This window comes from Diceros bicornis, chromosome 5 (assembly GCF_020826845.1).
Source record: "Diceros bicornis minor isolate mBicDic1 chromosome 5, mDicBic1.mat.cur, whole genome shotgun sequence".
Classification (NCBI taxonomy): Eukaryota; Metazoa; Chordata; class Mammalia; order Perissodactyla; family Rhinocerotidae; genus Diceros; species Diceros bicornis.
In genome coordinates this window covers 78,518,760-78,535,770 of record NC_080744.1, presented here as the reverse complement: position 1 = coordinate 78,535,770, position 17,011 = coordinate 78,518,760, and the positions used below count along the sequence as shown (strand labels likewise).

General features: G+C 42.7%; 1 protein-coding gene across 1 annotated transcript in view; it reads right to left on the bottom strand.

Moving 5' to 3' along the window:
- The window catches only part of TRPM1 (transient receptor potential cation channel subfamily M member 1), a 148,436-nt gene that overhangs the window by 68,648 nt on the left and 62,777 nt on the right, over nt 1-17,011 (bottom strand). The window contains 5 exon segments of the mRNA XM_058542269.1: nt 1,573-1,744; nt 2,578-2,702; nt 3,358-3,571; nt 4,868-5,063; nt 9,926-10,005. Coding sequence (XP_058398252.1) covers nt 1,573-1,744; nt 2,578-2,702; nt 3,358-3,571; nt 4,868-5,063; nt 9,926-10,005 — 787 coding nt within the window.

The window sequence follows — 17,011 nt, the reverse complement described above, 5'->3', positions numbered from 1 at the left end:
CCAGAATAATCTCAGTAAAGTTCATTTCAGCAAATATACGCTGAGGGTCTGCTTTGTGCCAGGCCCTGGCCAAGAGATACTGGAAAAATGGACCAAGATGATGTGGACCCTGCCATTGGCATTTCCAACCAAGTGAGGCTTGGCATTCTAGATATTCAGGAATATGGTGGTCAAAATCACCTTCTTTTCTAGAAACAGAGTAGAATTGACTCTTCTTGGTTTAGGCTGGACTCCCCGAAGCTCCATGCAGTAAGAGGTGACGATTGAGCACCCCTTTGCTGTCCCTGCCCCACTCAGAGCCCTAGGCAAAGGATGACAAAGGGAAGCCCACAAGTCACATGGCCAAGTGAAGCTGGGCAGTGTGAAAACTACAAGTCCAGGAAAATAAAAAATATGAGAATAAAAAATTCAGTCATCAACCAGTTTATCAACAGAGATCTGATTGTTGGAAATCCACAACTTTTCTGTCGGCCGTCCCATTCTAACCACTCGCGCAGTCTCATAGACCCTTTAATTATGCTTTAGAGTGACCATTTTCCAGGCTTAGATTGTCTTTCACAAAAATCTTACCAGTAACGGTAAAAAACAAAATACTCTTTAAGATCATTTAACAATTGTTTGACAATGATAACTGCTGGAGTATGAACATGTTCCAAGAGATGACACCAGTTATTTTAATTCTAACTGGTTGTTATTATCATTTCATCTGGTTGAGGTTCATTCCTATCTCTCTAGCTTGACCTCAGCATTCTCCCGATGGTGGCAGCTCCCCGCAGGGCTGAGCCACCTGGACCAGCACAGGTGGTGCCCCGTTAGGAGCAGATGGCTCCTGCAGCCGTCTCAAGAGGTTTCCCCACCCTGCCTGTCTTAGTCTGGGTGAGAGACCTAGAGCTACAGAGATATTTAGTTTAATGATCACATAACACTTAGAGGACAGAAGGAATCATACTAAGTCTTTGAGTGAGAAATTTTTCTCCTGTTCAAACATTAAAAAGATAAGTACAGTCGGGGCCGGCCCGGTGGCGCAAGCGGTTAAGTGCGTGCGCTCCGCTGCGGTGGCCCGGGGTTTGCTGGTTTGGATCCCGGGCACGCACCGACGCACTGCTTGGCAAGCCATGCTGTGGCGGCGTCCCATATAAAGTGGAGGAAGATGGGCACAGATGTTAGCCCAGGGCCGTCTTCCTCAGCAAAAAAAAAAAAAAGAGGAGGATTGGCGGATGTTAGCACAGGGCTGATCTCCTCACAAAAAAAAAAAAAAAAAAAAAAAAAAAAAAAAAAGATAAGTACAGTAATTTCAGGGAACAAGAGCCATTGGACAAGATGGCAGGCAATGTGATCACCACGACAACTGCTGCAGAGCTGTTTCTTGCGTCAACCCTCCTTGTGAACCTGGGGCAAAGCATCACAACATAGCTCAAGGAGTGTGATTTGGTAGGTGGAGAAGGTAAAGGTCCAGGCAAGTCATCCTCTGTTGATCTAACAAGAATCAAGGTTAAGGTCTACACACCCTTGGGCAGTTTCCTTTTTCAGCCTGGTTTTCATGGTGGCAGCTGCAGCCCAGTTAGAACTTACTTGTGTTGATCTTCTGCAGAGAGATATGCTTTTCCAGCTGCCTTCGCAGCTTCACCTCGGCGCCATATTTGCCCAGGGTGCCGTTGTCGGCCAGGATGAAGTGAGTGTGGGAGTTGTTGAGCACAGAGAGCTTACTTAGAGGGTTGGACATGGTCTGGTACACTCTTGTTACCTGACAAAATGCACAATAGAAATCAGAGCTGCAGAGTTTGGACATTAAGACCAAGAGGGGAAACAAGAATACATATGTATGTAGTGACTGCTTCATCTCATGGTGCACTTAAACCTACTCTCACTTCCCTATCCTCTCTATTGAAGGATTTTCTTTGCAAATTTCTATATTAAATTAGAAAAAAATGATTTATTTTAGATAGTGATGACCCAGCAATTGCACTCCTGGGCATATATCACAGAGAAACATTACATCACATTACATTAACACAAAATTCTGTACAAGAATGTTTATGACAGATTTATTTGCAATAGCCAACTAGAAACAACCCAGATGCACTTCACCAGATAAATGGTTAAACAAACTGTGGCACATCCATACCACGGAATACCACTCAAACACAAAAAGGGACAAACTATTGATACACACAACCTGCATCAGTCAAACAGCAGAGCCAATCCTCAAAGATTACACACTGTATGATCCCATTTATATAACATTCTTGAAATGATAAAATTATAGAGGTGAGGGGCAGATTAGTGGTTGCCAGGGTTTAATGAGGGAGGTGGGAGGGAATTAGGTATGGATATTAAAGGGCGACATGAGGGACCCTGGTGGTGATGCAAATGTTCTGCATCTTGACTGTATTGATGTCAATAGCTTAGTTGTGATATTATACCATAGTTTTGCAAGATGTTACCACTGGGGAAAAGGTAAAGGGTATATGGGACCTCTCTTTATTATTTCTGACAACTGCAGGTGAATCTACAATTATCTCAAAATAAAGACTTTGATTTAAAAAAATTGCCAATGTCTGGGGAGAAAACACTTACATCCTTTCCAACCAGGTCTTCCTTATTCTCCACGATACCCCATGGAGCAATTCCTATAGCACAAACTCGGCCTCTGGACTTGGAGGAGTGGTCTTTCAAGGCATCCCCTACATGGCTGATGACACCTGTGAGCAGCCATAAGTCATATTTTTAGGCTCTTTACCTCCCATTATACCACTATTCATAAACTTTAGGGACCCCTCCTCTGAGCCACTCCATTTCCTATGGCACAGGGTTGAGACATAATGATCTTCACCATTTAAAGAAAGTACACTGACAATCTGAGCTCATAATAATTAGTCATCCTGCATTAGTCTAGAAAAGGGAGAACAAAACAAAAACAAAACCCAAAACAACTGTGCAGGATTTTTTTTACACGTTTCCAAGACCTAAGGATGGAAGTAACTGGGATCTCTTTGGCAGTCCTTGGTGGCATTCAGCTGAAGTTGAGAGCCAGACTGCTGGCATGTTCCTCAACCTCTCTGTGCCTCAGTTTCCTCTCCTGCATATGGGGAAAGGACTGTTGACAGCCTCAATGGAAATGAGGCTTGTACAGGGTTCAGTTTGGGGAATGGCACATAGTGGGTGCCAGAAATGTTGACCATATTATATCATACCAAAATAAAAAAAAAGCTACTGAATAAGATTTCACTTCTGTCATAAATATTATCAGGATGCAGTATGCCTTGTTTGCTGATCTTAATTATGTGGAAGCTCTTTGGGAACCATGATGAGTTCTGGGTTTGTGTGTTTACAGTGAGGGAGAGGGCCCGCTCTTACCAGTGCTGACGCCCCCAGTGAAGATCCAGGCCCCAGTGGTCATGGCGGCCTTGATCAGACCTTTCCCAAAGACCTGTTTCAGCTTGGGCTGCATCTCAAAGTTCTGGAGGCCTCCGTGCACGGATATTAAGAGCTTGGGGAGTTCTAGATGCCAATCTTTCACCATGAGATGAAGCAGCGAATCTGGCTTTGTGTCATAGGATACGCGGATATACTGCAAAAGAGTACGTGACACTCAGCACCTGTGCTTGGTTTTGCCTCCTGTGCCACACGGGAACAGGGCTATTGCTCCTGTTCAAGCAAGCGCAGTCTGGCTTTCTTTCCCTCAGGGTTCTGGGGCCCCCTGTGTGAGTCGGTGGCCAAGTGACAGAAGGGAACTTTGGAAGGGATGCCAGATTTAGCAAATAAAAATACAGGACACCCAGTTAAACTTTAATTTTATATAAACAACAGAAAATGTTTGAGTATAAGTATGCCTCATGCAATATTTGGGACATTACTTACACTAAAAAAATTATCCATTGTTTATCTGAAATTCAGATATAACTGAGAGTTCTGCATTTTACCTGGCAACCCTAATCTTGAAGGAATCAGTTCCATAGTGGGCTCAGCTAGAACTCTGGCCCCAGAGGTTGGACAGTGTGTTGTTGAGGGAGTGGCCTTGGCCACATTGAGTGGGTGCTGTGAATGGGGATCACGGGCCAACCTCTGAACTTGACCTTCCCCTCAAGGTGAAGAAGAAGTTAATGATCAGATGCCTTAGCCCTTATGAACTGCTTCTTTGTGTCTGTGCCAATATGTAGCGCGCCATTGCAGAAGACTCTATGTTGCGGTATTTGGAACACTACTGAATTTTATTTGAAGAACGATATTGGGCCAGTGAAATAAAATGAAATTGCAAGAATGGTCTGATTGGGCACACAGGAGTACTATTCAGAATTGGCTTAAAGGGATCACAGTGCTGATGCCTCCTCTCTCTGGCAGGGTCATCAGAAAGGCAGAGGGCACTCCCTGTTTACATGCAAATGTGAAAGACCTTGGTCTTCCTGGGCCAGCTGAATGCAGACCCAGGAAGGCTGTGGATGAACTTCAGAGGGAAATATTTGCAGACACTCCTAACTCATTTAAAGGGGGTTGAAGTTCCACAGTTATAAGAAAACAAAACCCTAAACAACCCCAAAAAACAATGTAATTTCTCTCTCATCACTGGAGATGGAGTAATGAGTATGTATGGTTGCAGCGTTGGGCTGGAACATGATTTACAGACTCACAATTTTGGTATGGATTTAGGGGACACTACGTATTCTCTATAACAGTGCCCAGTTTCCAAATCTCATGGCTAAAAAGCTGAGTGTGCAGATATATTTCTTGTCTTTGCAACCAGATATCTAGGAAGATTGAGCCACACCCCTGAAAGAAGACCAGGTGTCTGCAGTCTGGGGGTCTGGGAGGCTGGGCCTCTGATGGAGGCTGTGGGCCCAGTGGCATCCCTTCCTAAGGCCTCTCTTACCATGGCTTTATTGGAATATCCGCCACCCTGGAATTCAAGAATCCCATAGGAATCTGTTGGGTAGCTCTGGGTGTGTTTGGCGACAGACCATTTTTCAGGCTGAGTCTCCACCTGTTTGATTTCTTCTCCATTTTTGCTGGGTGTCACACTTGGCAGAGGGGGAATATGCTGGTTGGTGAGCTGGCCACAGCAACACCTGAAAAGAAAGGCAAAGCAGAGTCTTTCTATAATGTTTTTCTCCTTAAGATGAGTTAACCTGAACAGGAGAATAGCACTTGAATGGGGGCAGACTAACACCTACTTATCCAGCTTAACTGGGGACAGAGATGCCCCTTATAATGGCCTTTTCCAGATAATCAGTGTATATCTATTTACATACCAGTCTATTTTAAACACATTGGATGGATGCCCTTCCTTACTGAACATATTTTAACTCTTTTTGATTTCTTGATAACATCAATATGGGCATCAACTAGTGAACATTCTGTGACAAAGTACAATCATGCCCTCCAGATATAGAGTTGACCTTCCAGAATTTTTCAATACTGTTGAATTCTTCTCTACACAAGTAACATTGAAAGTATATTTCTTTTGCTGCTCATGCTTTTGTTGTCATATCTAAGAATCTTTTGTCAAATTTAAGGTCATGAAGATTTACTCCTAAGTTTTTGTCTAAGAGTTTTATAGTTTTAGCTCTTCCATTTAGGTCTTTGATACATTTTGAGTTAATTTTTTATATATGGTGTGAGGTAGGGGTCTAAAGCCATTCTTTTGCATGTTGATTTCCAGGTGGTTCAGCACCATTTGATGAAGAGATTATGCTTTCCCCACTGATTTTGGCAACCTTGCTGAAAAGTCAATAGGCCATGGATGTATGGATTTGTTTCTGGATTCTCAATTCTATTCCATTGGTCTCTGTGTCTATCCTTTTGCCAGTACCACACTTCTTTGATTACTGTAGCTTTGCAATAAGTTTTGAAATCAGGTAATGTGAGTCTTCCTACTTTGTCCTTTTTTTATAAGATTATTTTGGCTATTCTGGGTTCCTTGCAAATTCCATATCAATCAGCTTGTCAATTTCTACAAAGAAGCCAACTGGGATTCGAGTAAGGATTGCATTGAATCTGCAGATCATTTTGGGAATGTTGCTGTCTTAACAATGTTAAGTCTTTCAATCCGTGAACATGGAATGTTTTTCTAATTATTTACATCTTCATTAATTTCTTTCCACAGTGTTTTGTACTTTTCAGAGTATAAGTTTTACATTTCTTTTGTTAAATTTATTCCTAAGTATCTTGTTCTTGATACTATTGTATATGGAATTGTTTTGTTAGTTTCATTTTCATATTGTTCATTGCAAGTATGTAGAAAAATATATGATTTTTGTGTATTGATCTTGTGTGCTGCAAGCTTGCTGAACTTGTTTATTAGTTATAATCTTTTTTTGTGATTCTTTATGATTTTCTATATACAAGGTTATGTCATCTGGCAATAAAGATAGTTTTACTTCTTCCTTTCCAATATGGATGCCTTTTATTTCTTTCTCTTACCTAATTGCCTTGGCTAGAGCCTCTACTACAATTTTTAATAGAAGTAGTAAGATTGGACATGCTTGTCTTGTCTCTGATATTAGGGCCAAAGCATCCTATCTTTCACCATTAATTATAATGTTAGGCATGGATTTTTCACAGATGCCTTTTATCAGGTTGAGGAAACTCTCTTCTATTCCTAGTTTTCTATTTTTGTTTTATTCATAAAAGGGTGTTAGATTTTCTCAAATTTTTTTTAGTGTCAATTGAGATGATCATTGCTTTTTTGTTTTTTATTCTATCGATGTGATGTATTGCATTAGTTGATTTTCTGATGTGAAACCAACCTTGCATTCCTGGGATAAATCCCAGTTGGTTATGTTCTATAATTCTTTTTATCTGTTGCTGGATTTGGTTTGATAGTATTTGTTTAGGATTTCTTCATCCATATTCACAAGAGATATTGATCTGTAGTTTTCCTTTCTTGTGATGTCTTCATCTGGTTTTAATATTAGGGTAGTAATGGCCTCATAAAATGAGTTGGAAAGTGTTCTTTCATCTTCTATTTTTTTAAAGAGTTTGTGAGGAATTGGTATTAATTCTTCTTTAAATATTTGGTAAAATTCAGCAGTGAAGGCATCTGGACCTAAGCTTTTATTTGTGGTAATTTTTGATTACTAATCTTATCTCTTCACTTCTTATAGGTCTTTTCAGATTGTATATTTATTCTTGTATCAGCTTCATAATTTGTGTCTTTCTAGGAATTTGCACATTTCATCTAGGTTATCTAATATATTGTCATTGGTGTACAAATTATAGTATTCCTTTATACTCATTTCTATTTCTGTAAGATTGGTAGTAATGTCCTATCATTTCTGAGTCTAATAATTTGAGTTGTCTCTCTTTCTTTATCAATCTAGCTAAAAGTCTGTCAATTTTGTCACTTTTTTCCAAAAGCCAGCTTTTGATTTCATTGATTTTTCTCTGTTGCTTTAAAATTTTCTATTTCGTTAACTTTCATTCTAGTCTCTATTATCTCTTTCCTTCTGCTTCTTTTAGGTTTAGTTTCCTCTTCTTTTTCCAGTGTGTCATGGTGGAAGGTTAAGGTACTTATTTAATTTCTTTCTTCTTTCTTAAATAGGCATTTACAGCTATAAATTGTCCTCTCAGATCTGCTTTAGCTGCATCCTGCAAGTTTCGGTATGTTGTGTCTTCATTTTCACTTATCTTGAAGTATTTTCTGATTTCTTTTTTGATTTCTTCTTTGACCCTTTGGTTATTTAGGAGTGTGTGGTTTAATTTCCACATATTTGTGAGTTTCCCATTTTTTTTCCTGCTATTGATTTCTTATTTCTAATTTCATTTCATTGTGGTTGGAGAACATACTCTGTATTATTTCTAGCCTTTAAAATTTGTTGAGACTTATTTTATGGCCTAGCATATGGTCTATCCCAGAGTATGTTCCCCACGCCCTTGAGAAGAATGTATATTCTGTTGTTCGATGGAGTGCTCTGTAGATATCTGTTAGGTCTAGTTGGTTTATTGTGTTATTCAATTCTTCTATTCCCTTTTTGAACTTCTGTCTAGGTGTTCTATCCACTATTGAAAGTGAGGAATTGAAATTTCCAACTATTATTATTGAATTATTTATTTTTTTCTCCCTTTATTTCCATCAGTTTTTGCTTCATGCATTTTGGTGCTCTGTTATTAGGTGTGTATGTGCTTATAACTGTTAGATCTTCCAATGGATTGATTTTATTATCATTATAAAATGTCCCTCTTTATCTTTTTTTTTTTTTTTTGGTGAGGAAGATTGGCCCTGACCTAACATCTGTTGCCAATCTTTCTCTTTTTGCTTGAGGAAGATTATCCCTGAGCTAACATCTGTTCCAGTCTTTCTCTACTTTGTACATGGGATGCCATGTACAGCATGGCCTAAGGAGCGGTACCTAGGTCCATGCCCGGGACCCGAACCCACGAACCCCGGGCCGCCGAAGCGGAGTGTGTGAACTTAACCACTACACCACTGGACTGGCCCCTAGTAACATTTTTTTTTGTTTTAAAATCTATTTTGTCTGAAATCAGTACAGCCTCTCCCACTTTCTGTGTTGCTGCTTGCATGGGTGGGGCCTGGGCAGAAGACGGGGGCCCCATCTCCTATATGCACTCACCTGGGACTTAGCCTCAGCAACAGATATCTGGGGACAGGATGAGAAACACTGAAGTTCTGCTCCTATCACTGGGAGATGGGGGAGAAGGAACCCTCTGTTCTTGGTTGCAGCAATCTGAAGTAGAGTCTCTGCCTTACTGAGCTGGGAGGGGGAAGAGAGGGAGCTCTCTTGGTTCACATACCACAGACTCTAGCCTTTCTTACTGAATTTTTGTAGTTTTTCTTGAGTAGATATTTCTTCATTTGCTGTTGGCCCTTGGGACCATTTCCAGGGGCTTTAAATGGTTGTTTTTTTCATTCCAGGTTTTTCAGCCCATGCTAGAGAATGCATGGAGCTCACAGCGGGGTCTCATGTGTGAGCTCCTCAAGCCCTTTCTGCTCCTTCTGATGCTTAGCTACTTGGCTGTGTGGGGACTGCAGTGCTGGCAGGTGCTAAGGAGGGCTGGCATAGATAGTTTCCACCAAGGAGGGTCTGGGTGCCACAGAAATAAGGAAGGACCTTTAGGTGCAACAAAGGGAAGACTTATGATCATTGGCATTGTCCCATAGTGGTGTTTCTTGCCTTGGGGGGTAATCACTAAGGCTTAAGCAGGGAGAGGAATCCACAGGGTGGTGGTGAAGGGGGCAAGCTTGGGAATGTGGGGGCTGAAGTTGCATGTGTCAAATAAACTTGAACCAGGTGATCTCTAAGAGTCTGCACCCCGCGTCAGTGGTCCTTCCTGCACGGATTTCACATTGGGTGAACGTACAAATAAACCATTCCCTGCAGCCCTCCAAACTCAGCCTCCTAGCTTTTGCCCTCAGAGATGAGAAGTTTAGCTAAATTCATCTCTGATCACTTTCATGGCTTTAGAAGGCCATCTGTTCAGTTTATAACAGGTGTATTTTCATGTAGGCAGATGAAATTGTTTGACATTTTGTGTACAAAATAAACCCTTTCATAAAGTTACATCTAGTTCCCTTAACCACTCAGATCTTTTCTGTGATGGAAGTTCCTTTTCATCTAAATACATTATGAAACTAACAAAGAGGCCCAGAAGATACCCTGGAAATCTGTCTAAAGCCCTCAGCTCCTTGATCTCACCAAGGCTAAGAGGAAAACAGCGGGCCCATCTGGTTAAGAGAGTTCATTCTAGAGTGAGTGGTGGACAAGTAACTCTTTCCTGAGGCTATTTGCATCTTAACAGAGGAGCTTATTAGCCCAAGTGACTCCCTGGTTAATGACTCAGGTGGGGAATAGATTCTGGCCATCCTTCTTGACTCTTCTCCCCCCTCCCACAAACACTAGAAGAATAGTTGCTGGCAATTGGTGGACAAATGCTGGTTTGGATAATGTCTTAATTATAGCTTCCAATTTACCTGTTAGGGTCTTTAGTACTGGGAATTACAAAGATACATTCCTGTTTGCAAAAGGTTCTTTCTATCCAAGCTTTCTGCCCCTGGAGAAGAAAGAAGTGGAAATTAGACCAATATATTCCCAAGTGATCATCAGAGTTCGTTCTTTTACTTTTATAAAATTATTATACCATTAACAGGAAGTCTGCCCAAAACATCTGAATAGACATCGCCAGTTGTGATGCAAATGGATGCAAGTCTTCAAGGATCTTAGCTCTGGTTCCTTCAAAGAAAAATGCCTGGGAAGTAAGTATTCATGGTTTCCATAGAGCTACAAAACCTAGGCTTTGCATGCAAGCTGAAGTCTGCAAAGAGGGGAATGATGCCCCCCTGGAGTAAGCCGGTGTCCAGAGGAGCTGTGGTGTGAACGCGAGTTACTAGAAGCTGACACAGTCTGCAAGTCTCCAATTAGGTCTTTGTTTTGCTCTCAAGAATCTCATCTCCAGACTTCCAGGCCCCCACACACCATAGTAATTTTATAAGTGGACTCTCTAACTGGTGTTCAGAGTGACTGGATCTTAGTTTTGTAATTTAAAATATTGAAGGTTGTGAGGAAACGGGTACTCATATAACACGGCTGCTGGAGCTAGAAATTGGTACAGTCTCTATCGAGGGCAATTTGGCAATAATTTATCAAAATTACAAAGCATGTACCTCTTGACCCAGCAATTCCACTTTTAGGATTTTGTTCTACAGATATGCCTGAACACATACAAAATGACACATGCACAAGGTTATTCATTACATCACTGTTTATGATGTCAGAAGACTTGAAGTCACCTACTGTCCATCTGTAGGATTTTAACTGTGTTAGGGAACAGTATCAATGCAATTCTCTGCAACTATAAAAAAAGAGTAAGACATTCTCTCTATATCAATAGGGAAAGATCACTGAGCTATAGTAAGTGAAAAAGCAAGATGGGATAATTTCTAGAGTACTGTCATTCTGTTAGAGGGGAGAAATGTTAATATAATATAAATATAATAAATGTTAATATGCAAATGCACTAACAGCAGCTAACACTGGTTCCCTCCAGGGTGGGATCTGGAGGCCTGGGGGACATGAATGGAAGAAGATACCCATAGCCTTGGTGCCCTTTAAAAAATTTTTAAGACAATTTTTTAGAGCAGTTTTAGGTTTGTAACAAACTTGGGAGGGAGGTACAGAGATGTCTCATATGCCCCCCACCCCGACACACGCATAGCCTCTCTCATTATCCACATCACTCACCAGAATGGTACATTTTTTACCCAAGATGAACCTACATTGACACATCATTATCACTCAAAGTCTATAGTTTACATTAGGGGTCACCCTTGGTGTTGTACATTCCGTGGATTTGGACAAATGTATGATGACATGTATTCATCATTATAGAATCATATGGAGTGTTTTCACTGTCCTAAAAGTCCTCTGTGCTCCACCTACTCATCCCTTCCTCCCCTGCAAACCCTGGTAACCACTGATCTTTTTACTGTCTTCACAGTTTTACCTTTTCCAGTATATCTTATAGTTGGAATCATAAGGTATGTAGCCTTTTCATACTGGCTTCTTTCACTTAATAACATGCATGGAAGTTTCTTCCATGCCTTTCCATAGCTTGATAGCTCATTTCTGTTTAGTGTTGAATAATTTTACATCCTCTAGATGTACCACAGTTTATTTATTCATTCACCCACTGCAGTTGGTCGCTTCTAGGTTTGGCAATTATGAATTAAGGCTGCTATAAACATCCATGTGCAGGTTTTTGTGTGGATGCAAGTTTTCCCCTTTAAAATTTTGAAATATGTAAATGTATTATCTATTCAAAAATATAAAAAGTTTACCCAAAATGAAAAGGTGAAATAAAACAAATTTTTAAAAAACAAGCAAACCATCCATAGTTCTGCCACTCTGATAATTAAGTGCTATCATTTTTCATTTGCTGAACCCTAATTCATTATATCCATTTGTTGAAGATGTTGTTTGTGCAAGGTGCTGTGCTGGGTGCTGTGGGGACTTGTGAGGAGAAAAACTTCAGGGCAAGCTTCATTCACCACCTAGAAATGTCAGATAAGGGGTGGAGACTGCGTGTGGGCTGAAGGGGGTGGGGCAGCACAGACCACTTCCTGGAGCAGAAGGAGGCAGGGAGAAAGCCCGTTCACCTCACCAGGGAGCCAGCGCCCTTCCCTCTGTCTCCTTGAGGCCTGGCTCAGTGTGTGTCGTGGTATTTGTGTACATGTGACATGTGTGCTTGTGTGATGTATTTGTATACATGGTTTGCATGTGTGTGTACAATGTATGTGTGTAGAGTGTATGGTGTATATGTATGTGTGTGTGGTGTGATGTGTGTACATGTGTGATGGGTGTGTATGTGTGTGGTGTGTATTTGTGTGGGATATGATATGTGTGGTGTGTATACGTGTGATGAGTTGTAGATGTGTGCAATATGTGTGGTGTGTGTTATGCATGTGGCGTGTGTGGTATGTATTATGTAGTGTGTGTATAATGTGTGTGGGGGTGTGTGTGTGTCTGTGTGTGTGTCTCTGGGGTCCTAGTGGGGTGGGTTGGCAGGCACAAGGAAATGGAGCAGCCTAGCGTGTGAAACTTGTAGAATTCTGAGTCAGCTCTTGAAGAAACTGTGGAGGGCAGAGATAATGTCCTTGGCCACTCTCCCAGAGTCTCCAAGGGGTGCATCACAGTGTGACCTGTGACCTGAGGTGTCTAGTGGGACAAGACTTGGTGCTGCCCTCCTGGCCACCCCCACCCACTCGGGCAGCAATGCTGATCTGGGGGCTCCCTTGTCTCTGTGGATGCCACCTCCTCGGAGGGTGGCAGTGACAACCCCGTGTCACAGAGGTCCTCCCCCATGAGGTCATGTCAAGGACCTGATGCCACTTTTGTTGCTCTGCACCAGAAAGCCTGGCCCCAGTCCCAGCCATGCAGAGATGATCCAATCCAGGTTTCCTTCTTTCTGGAAGAACCTATGAGTCCCACCCAAACTGAGCCTTTCTGAGAGTCAGCTGGTCACTTGGTTTCTTTTTGAATAATGGGAGTGATTATAATTCAAAACCTTCCCCAGGGGCCTTCAAAAAGCAACACTGTACACTTTCCTCTCCAAATAACTTAATGACTGCATGAAAACTGCATTGCTAGTGAGAGGAAAGGGCAGCATCGGGCCAGAGGAGAAAGCTCAGAGTGGCCAGCCTCTGAAGTCCCTGCCCAGCCCGTCTCACACAGAAGTTACAACAATCCGGTGCAGCACAGCCAAGCAGAGCATTTGCTGTCTGGAAAGAAAACGTGCTTTATCTTTTTGCTTTTCACTCCTTACTTCCCAGAGAAGCCAGCAGAGCACATCTTTTTTTAAAAAGAAAACACAGAGTTCACAGTATTTGGACTATATGCCTTCAACTAAAGACAACAAGAACTCTAAACAAATATTGAACTCCCATGAGTAGGCTACTTTTCCACAGAGACATAGGATAGCAATTCTGAAACTACTTCCTGTGTATTCTAGGACTGAACAAATAAGTCAATATATTGTGGATTATGGGAGCTGGGTTTCTCACTGTTGGAGAAGGGAGTTACAAATATGGAAAGGGGGAAGGTTAGAATGAGTCCCTGCAGCATTGGACTGAAACTGAAATTATCAGTATAAACCCATGGTTTGTAATACGTAGAGACAGACAGATATAAAAACAGATATAGGTGAGTGTGTGGTCCCTTTCTCTCTAAACACACACACAAACACACACACAAACACACACACACACACACACCAAGTATACACAACATATCATATTAGTCATCTATTGCTTAGCATAACAAATCTCTCTAAAACTTAGTGTCTTAAAACAACAAACATTTATTATCTCACAGTTTCCATGGACCAGGAATTGGATGTGGCTTAGCTGGGTGCTTCTGACTCTGGGTCTGTCACAGGATTCAGTCAAGCTCTGGGTGGGGACTAGGGTCTCATCTGAAGGAATGTGACTGGGGCGGAGCCATTTCCAAGCTCACTCATGTTGTTGTTGGTGAGATTCAGCCCCTCTCAAGGGTTGTTGGCCCAACACTTCCCTCAGTTCCTGCCGTGTGAGCCTCTCCATGGGGCAGCTCACAGCATGGCAGGTGACCTCCATCAGAGTGAGGAGCACAAGAGGCATCCAAGACCGAAGTCACAGTCTCTTTATAACCTAATATCTTAAGCAACATTCCCTCACTTTTGCTGTATTGTATGCATTAGAAGTGAGACACCTGGTCCAGCCCACACTCGAGGGGAGAGGATGACTGTAGTGTAAGTGCTGGACTTTAGGCTTTTGGTTGCTGAGGCATCCATTTCAAAAGACATCCGTCTTGAATAAACATATCGCCAGCTCTAAGACACAGCTACTAGCAAAACAACCAGATGAAGAATTAGGCCGTCCCCACCCATGAGGGTCCCTCACTCAGAAAGCTCTGGGTGACCTAGACAACTGACGCTTGATTGACCCTGCTTCTCCCTCGCACACCCTACTTCCCCTCTTATGCTTTAAATTATCCCATAGAGAACGAACTTTTGAAACCCTAGACGCCCTGCCTTCAGACCCTAACAAAGGTGGAGCTCCAGGTCCACACTCTCTGTCTCTATATACCCCATAACCTTGCTGTGTGGTCCCCAGGTGTGCCGTGTACCCTTCAGGACCTGTGAGTAATAAATCTTGTTCCTCAAAGTTCCCTTGGTTTTTTCTGAAGTGCATCTTGCAAACATAATAGGAACCACAAGGCCCAGTCCGGTCACAATATTCATCCCAGAGTGGGGAAATGTCTGTGAGGGCTCGCCAAGAGTAATATAGGCCCAGGGGAGTGCCTCAGGCATTCCTAGCTGAGAGCATCATTATCAACAGGCTGGGACCCACACAACAGTTCCACAAGGCATGAATATCAGGAGGCCGGGGTCATTGGGATCACGTGCCTATCACACATACATGTGGATGTCTGTGTGCATATCCCTTCATATGTTTCCTGGCTCTATCCACTGAAAGGGCCTAGCAGCAATAACCCTGACAGCAATGAGGATACCTAGTGCTCAAATACTGGTTTCTAAATACCATTCTTCATGAAAAGAAACCTGAGCACCTTAGAGAAATGACTGAATTCAGGGCTGCGGCAGGGAAAGTGCAAGGAGAGCCTGGAACATCTTGTGCCAGAAAGTAAGGAAGTGTTTACTTCTGACATGGGAGTTTGTCAAAAGAACACAGAAGCCACTTTGAAGGGGCTTTCACTGGCTTTATCTGGGATAACTTGAGTATGAAAATAAATGATCACAATAAAGAATTATAACCCTTTGACTGAAATAAGGATCCATGAATCCACACTGATATAAATCCACACATAAAAAAATACATTGGGAAAATGGGGAAGCTCTTTCTTCCAGTGGAAAGTCACCTAACAAATGCAGAAGGAATGCTGGAATTAGAAGACCACCATGTGGCAACCATCACGAGTCTTTCTGAACACTGAAAGTCGTGGTAAAAGTTTGAAGAGTTAACAGTACGCTTACATAATCTCAAAGTATCTCCCATAGATGTTAACAAGTACAAAGGGGAAATTAGTAACTTTACAGTGGAGAAATCTGGTGAACACCACTTAAAACAAAGTGAGCATCACCAGTAACGGCACAGATATTCACCATGAGCCTCCTGATGAAATGCACTGAAAAGAATAAAAATGCCAAAAATGCATGACCTGAATCTAGTCCGGAGGAAACCTCAGACACCCCAAATTGAGGGGCATCCTACAAAATAACCGACCTATATTCTTCAAAAATGTCAAGGCCATGAAAGACAAGGAAAGACTGGGGAATGGTTCTAGAGGCTATAGACATGACCACGGCATGTGCTTCCATCTCTCTAGGCCCCGCCCTGTCTGCCTGCCCTACAGGCCCTTCCTCTCAGCCTCCCTAGCATAAGAAAGCAGCAAGCGCGCACTTCCCAGGAAACCCATGCCAACACAGTGTGGGAAATCAGAAAATCAATGTCCAGCCTCTGAACAACTAGGCCTAGATCCCACATCATCAAAAGGGGGCATTGCCACCTGCCCTACGGGTTCAATATGCTGAGGTGGGTGAAGAGCTTGGAAAGCGGTCAAGTGCCCCTCGTTTTTATTGATGTCTGTTCTGTCACAGACAGGCTTTAAACGCCTCCATCCCGGAGTGTCCCCACTCTCCTCAGTGCAGGTGGAGGGCATCTGTGACCCCTCCGGGAGCAACGACCTTCCATATTGCCCTCCAAACTCAGGAGGAGGGCTTTTCAGAGTGCCCAGCACCAGCCCCTGCTTGTGGCCTCGGGCAAGTGCAGCAGCTGGTGGCCACAGCGTACTCCAGGCTCAACCCACTTCCCTCTGCTTCACCGAAAATCTATGTTTTTTCTAATGAAAAAGCTAGCATGTGACTAACATACTTTCCCTGGGGGAGAAAAGTGCTTTGCTTTAGTATTAGCTATTGATTTTTTTAAAGTTTAGTTAAGAAGAATATCCTCAGTTCAAAATTCCAAGTTACTGCTGAGTCTCCAGAAATGTTCTAGAATCTTCTGAGGATAAACGACAGGTACAAGAGCCACTGTCTGCCTGCAATCTTTTTTGGAGAAGTAAGACACACAAATCAGGCCCTCACAGTGTTCCAGTCTCTACTTAAATGTTCCCTCTTGGAGGAGGCTCTCTGACTCCTCATCTTACCCCCAACCCCTGCTTCCTATCCTTCACACACTTCATCCCACTGACCTCCTCCTTCTCTTCTCTCCTCCCAGAACAGCCACAAAAGCCGCAGCCCTGTTCAGTTCTCTGCTGTATCTCCAGTGCCTCCACGAGTGCCTGGCGGAGAGGTGCTCAGTATCCTGTAATGACTAAGTGAATGAATAGATCACCTGGGTAGAGCACTGCCCGGGCAGCTCAGCCCTTGTCAACACTGCCCGCAGCAGCCTTGTCCCCTGGGCCCACAGTCACCCAGCGGTGCACTCACTCACAGAGCAGAAGGGAGGTAATCCAGGTCATCCAAGGATAGTCTCTGCTCTCCTCGGGGAGGAGCTCTGCCTCCT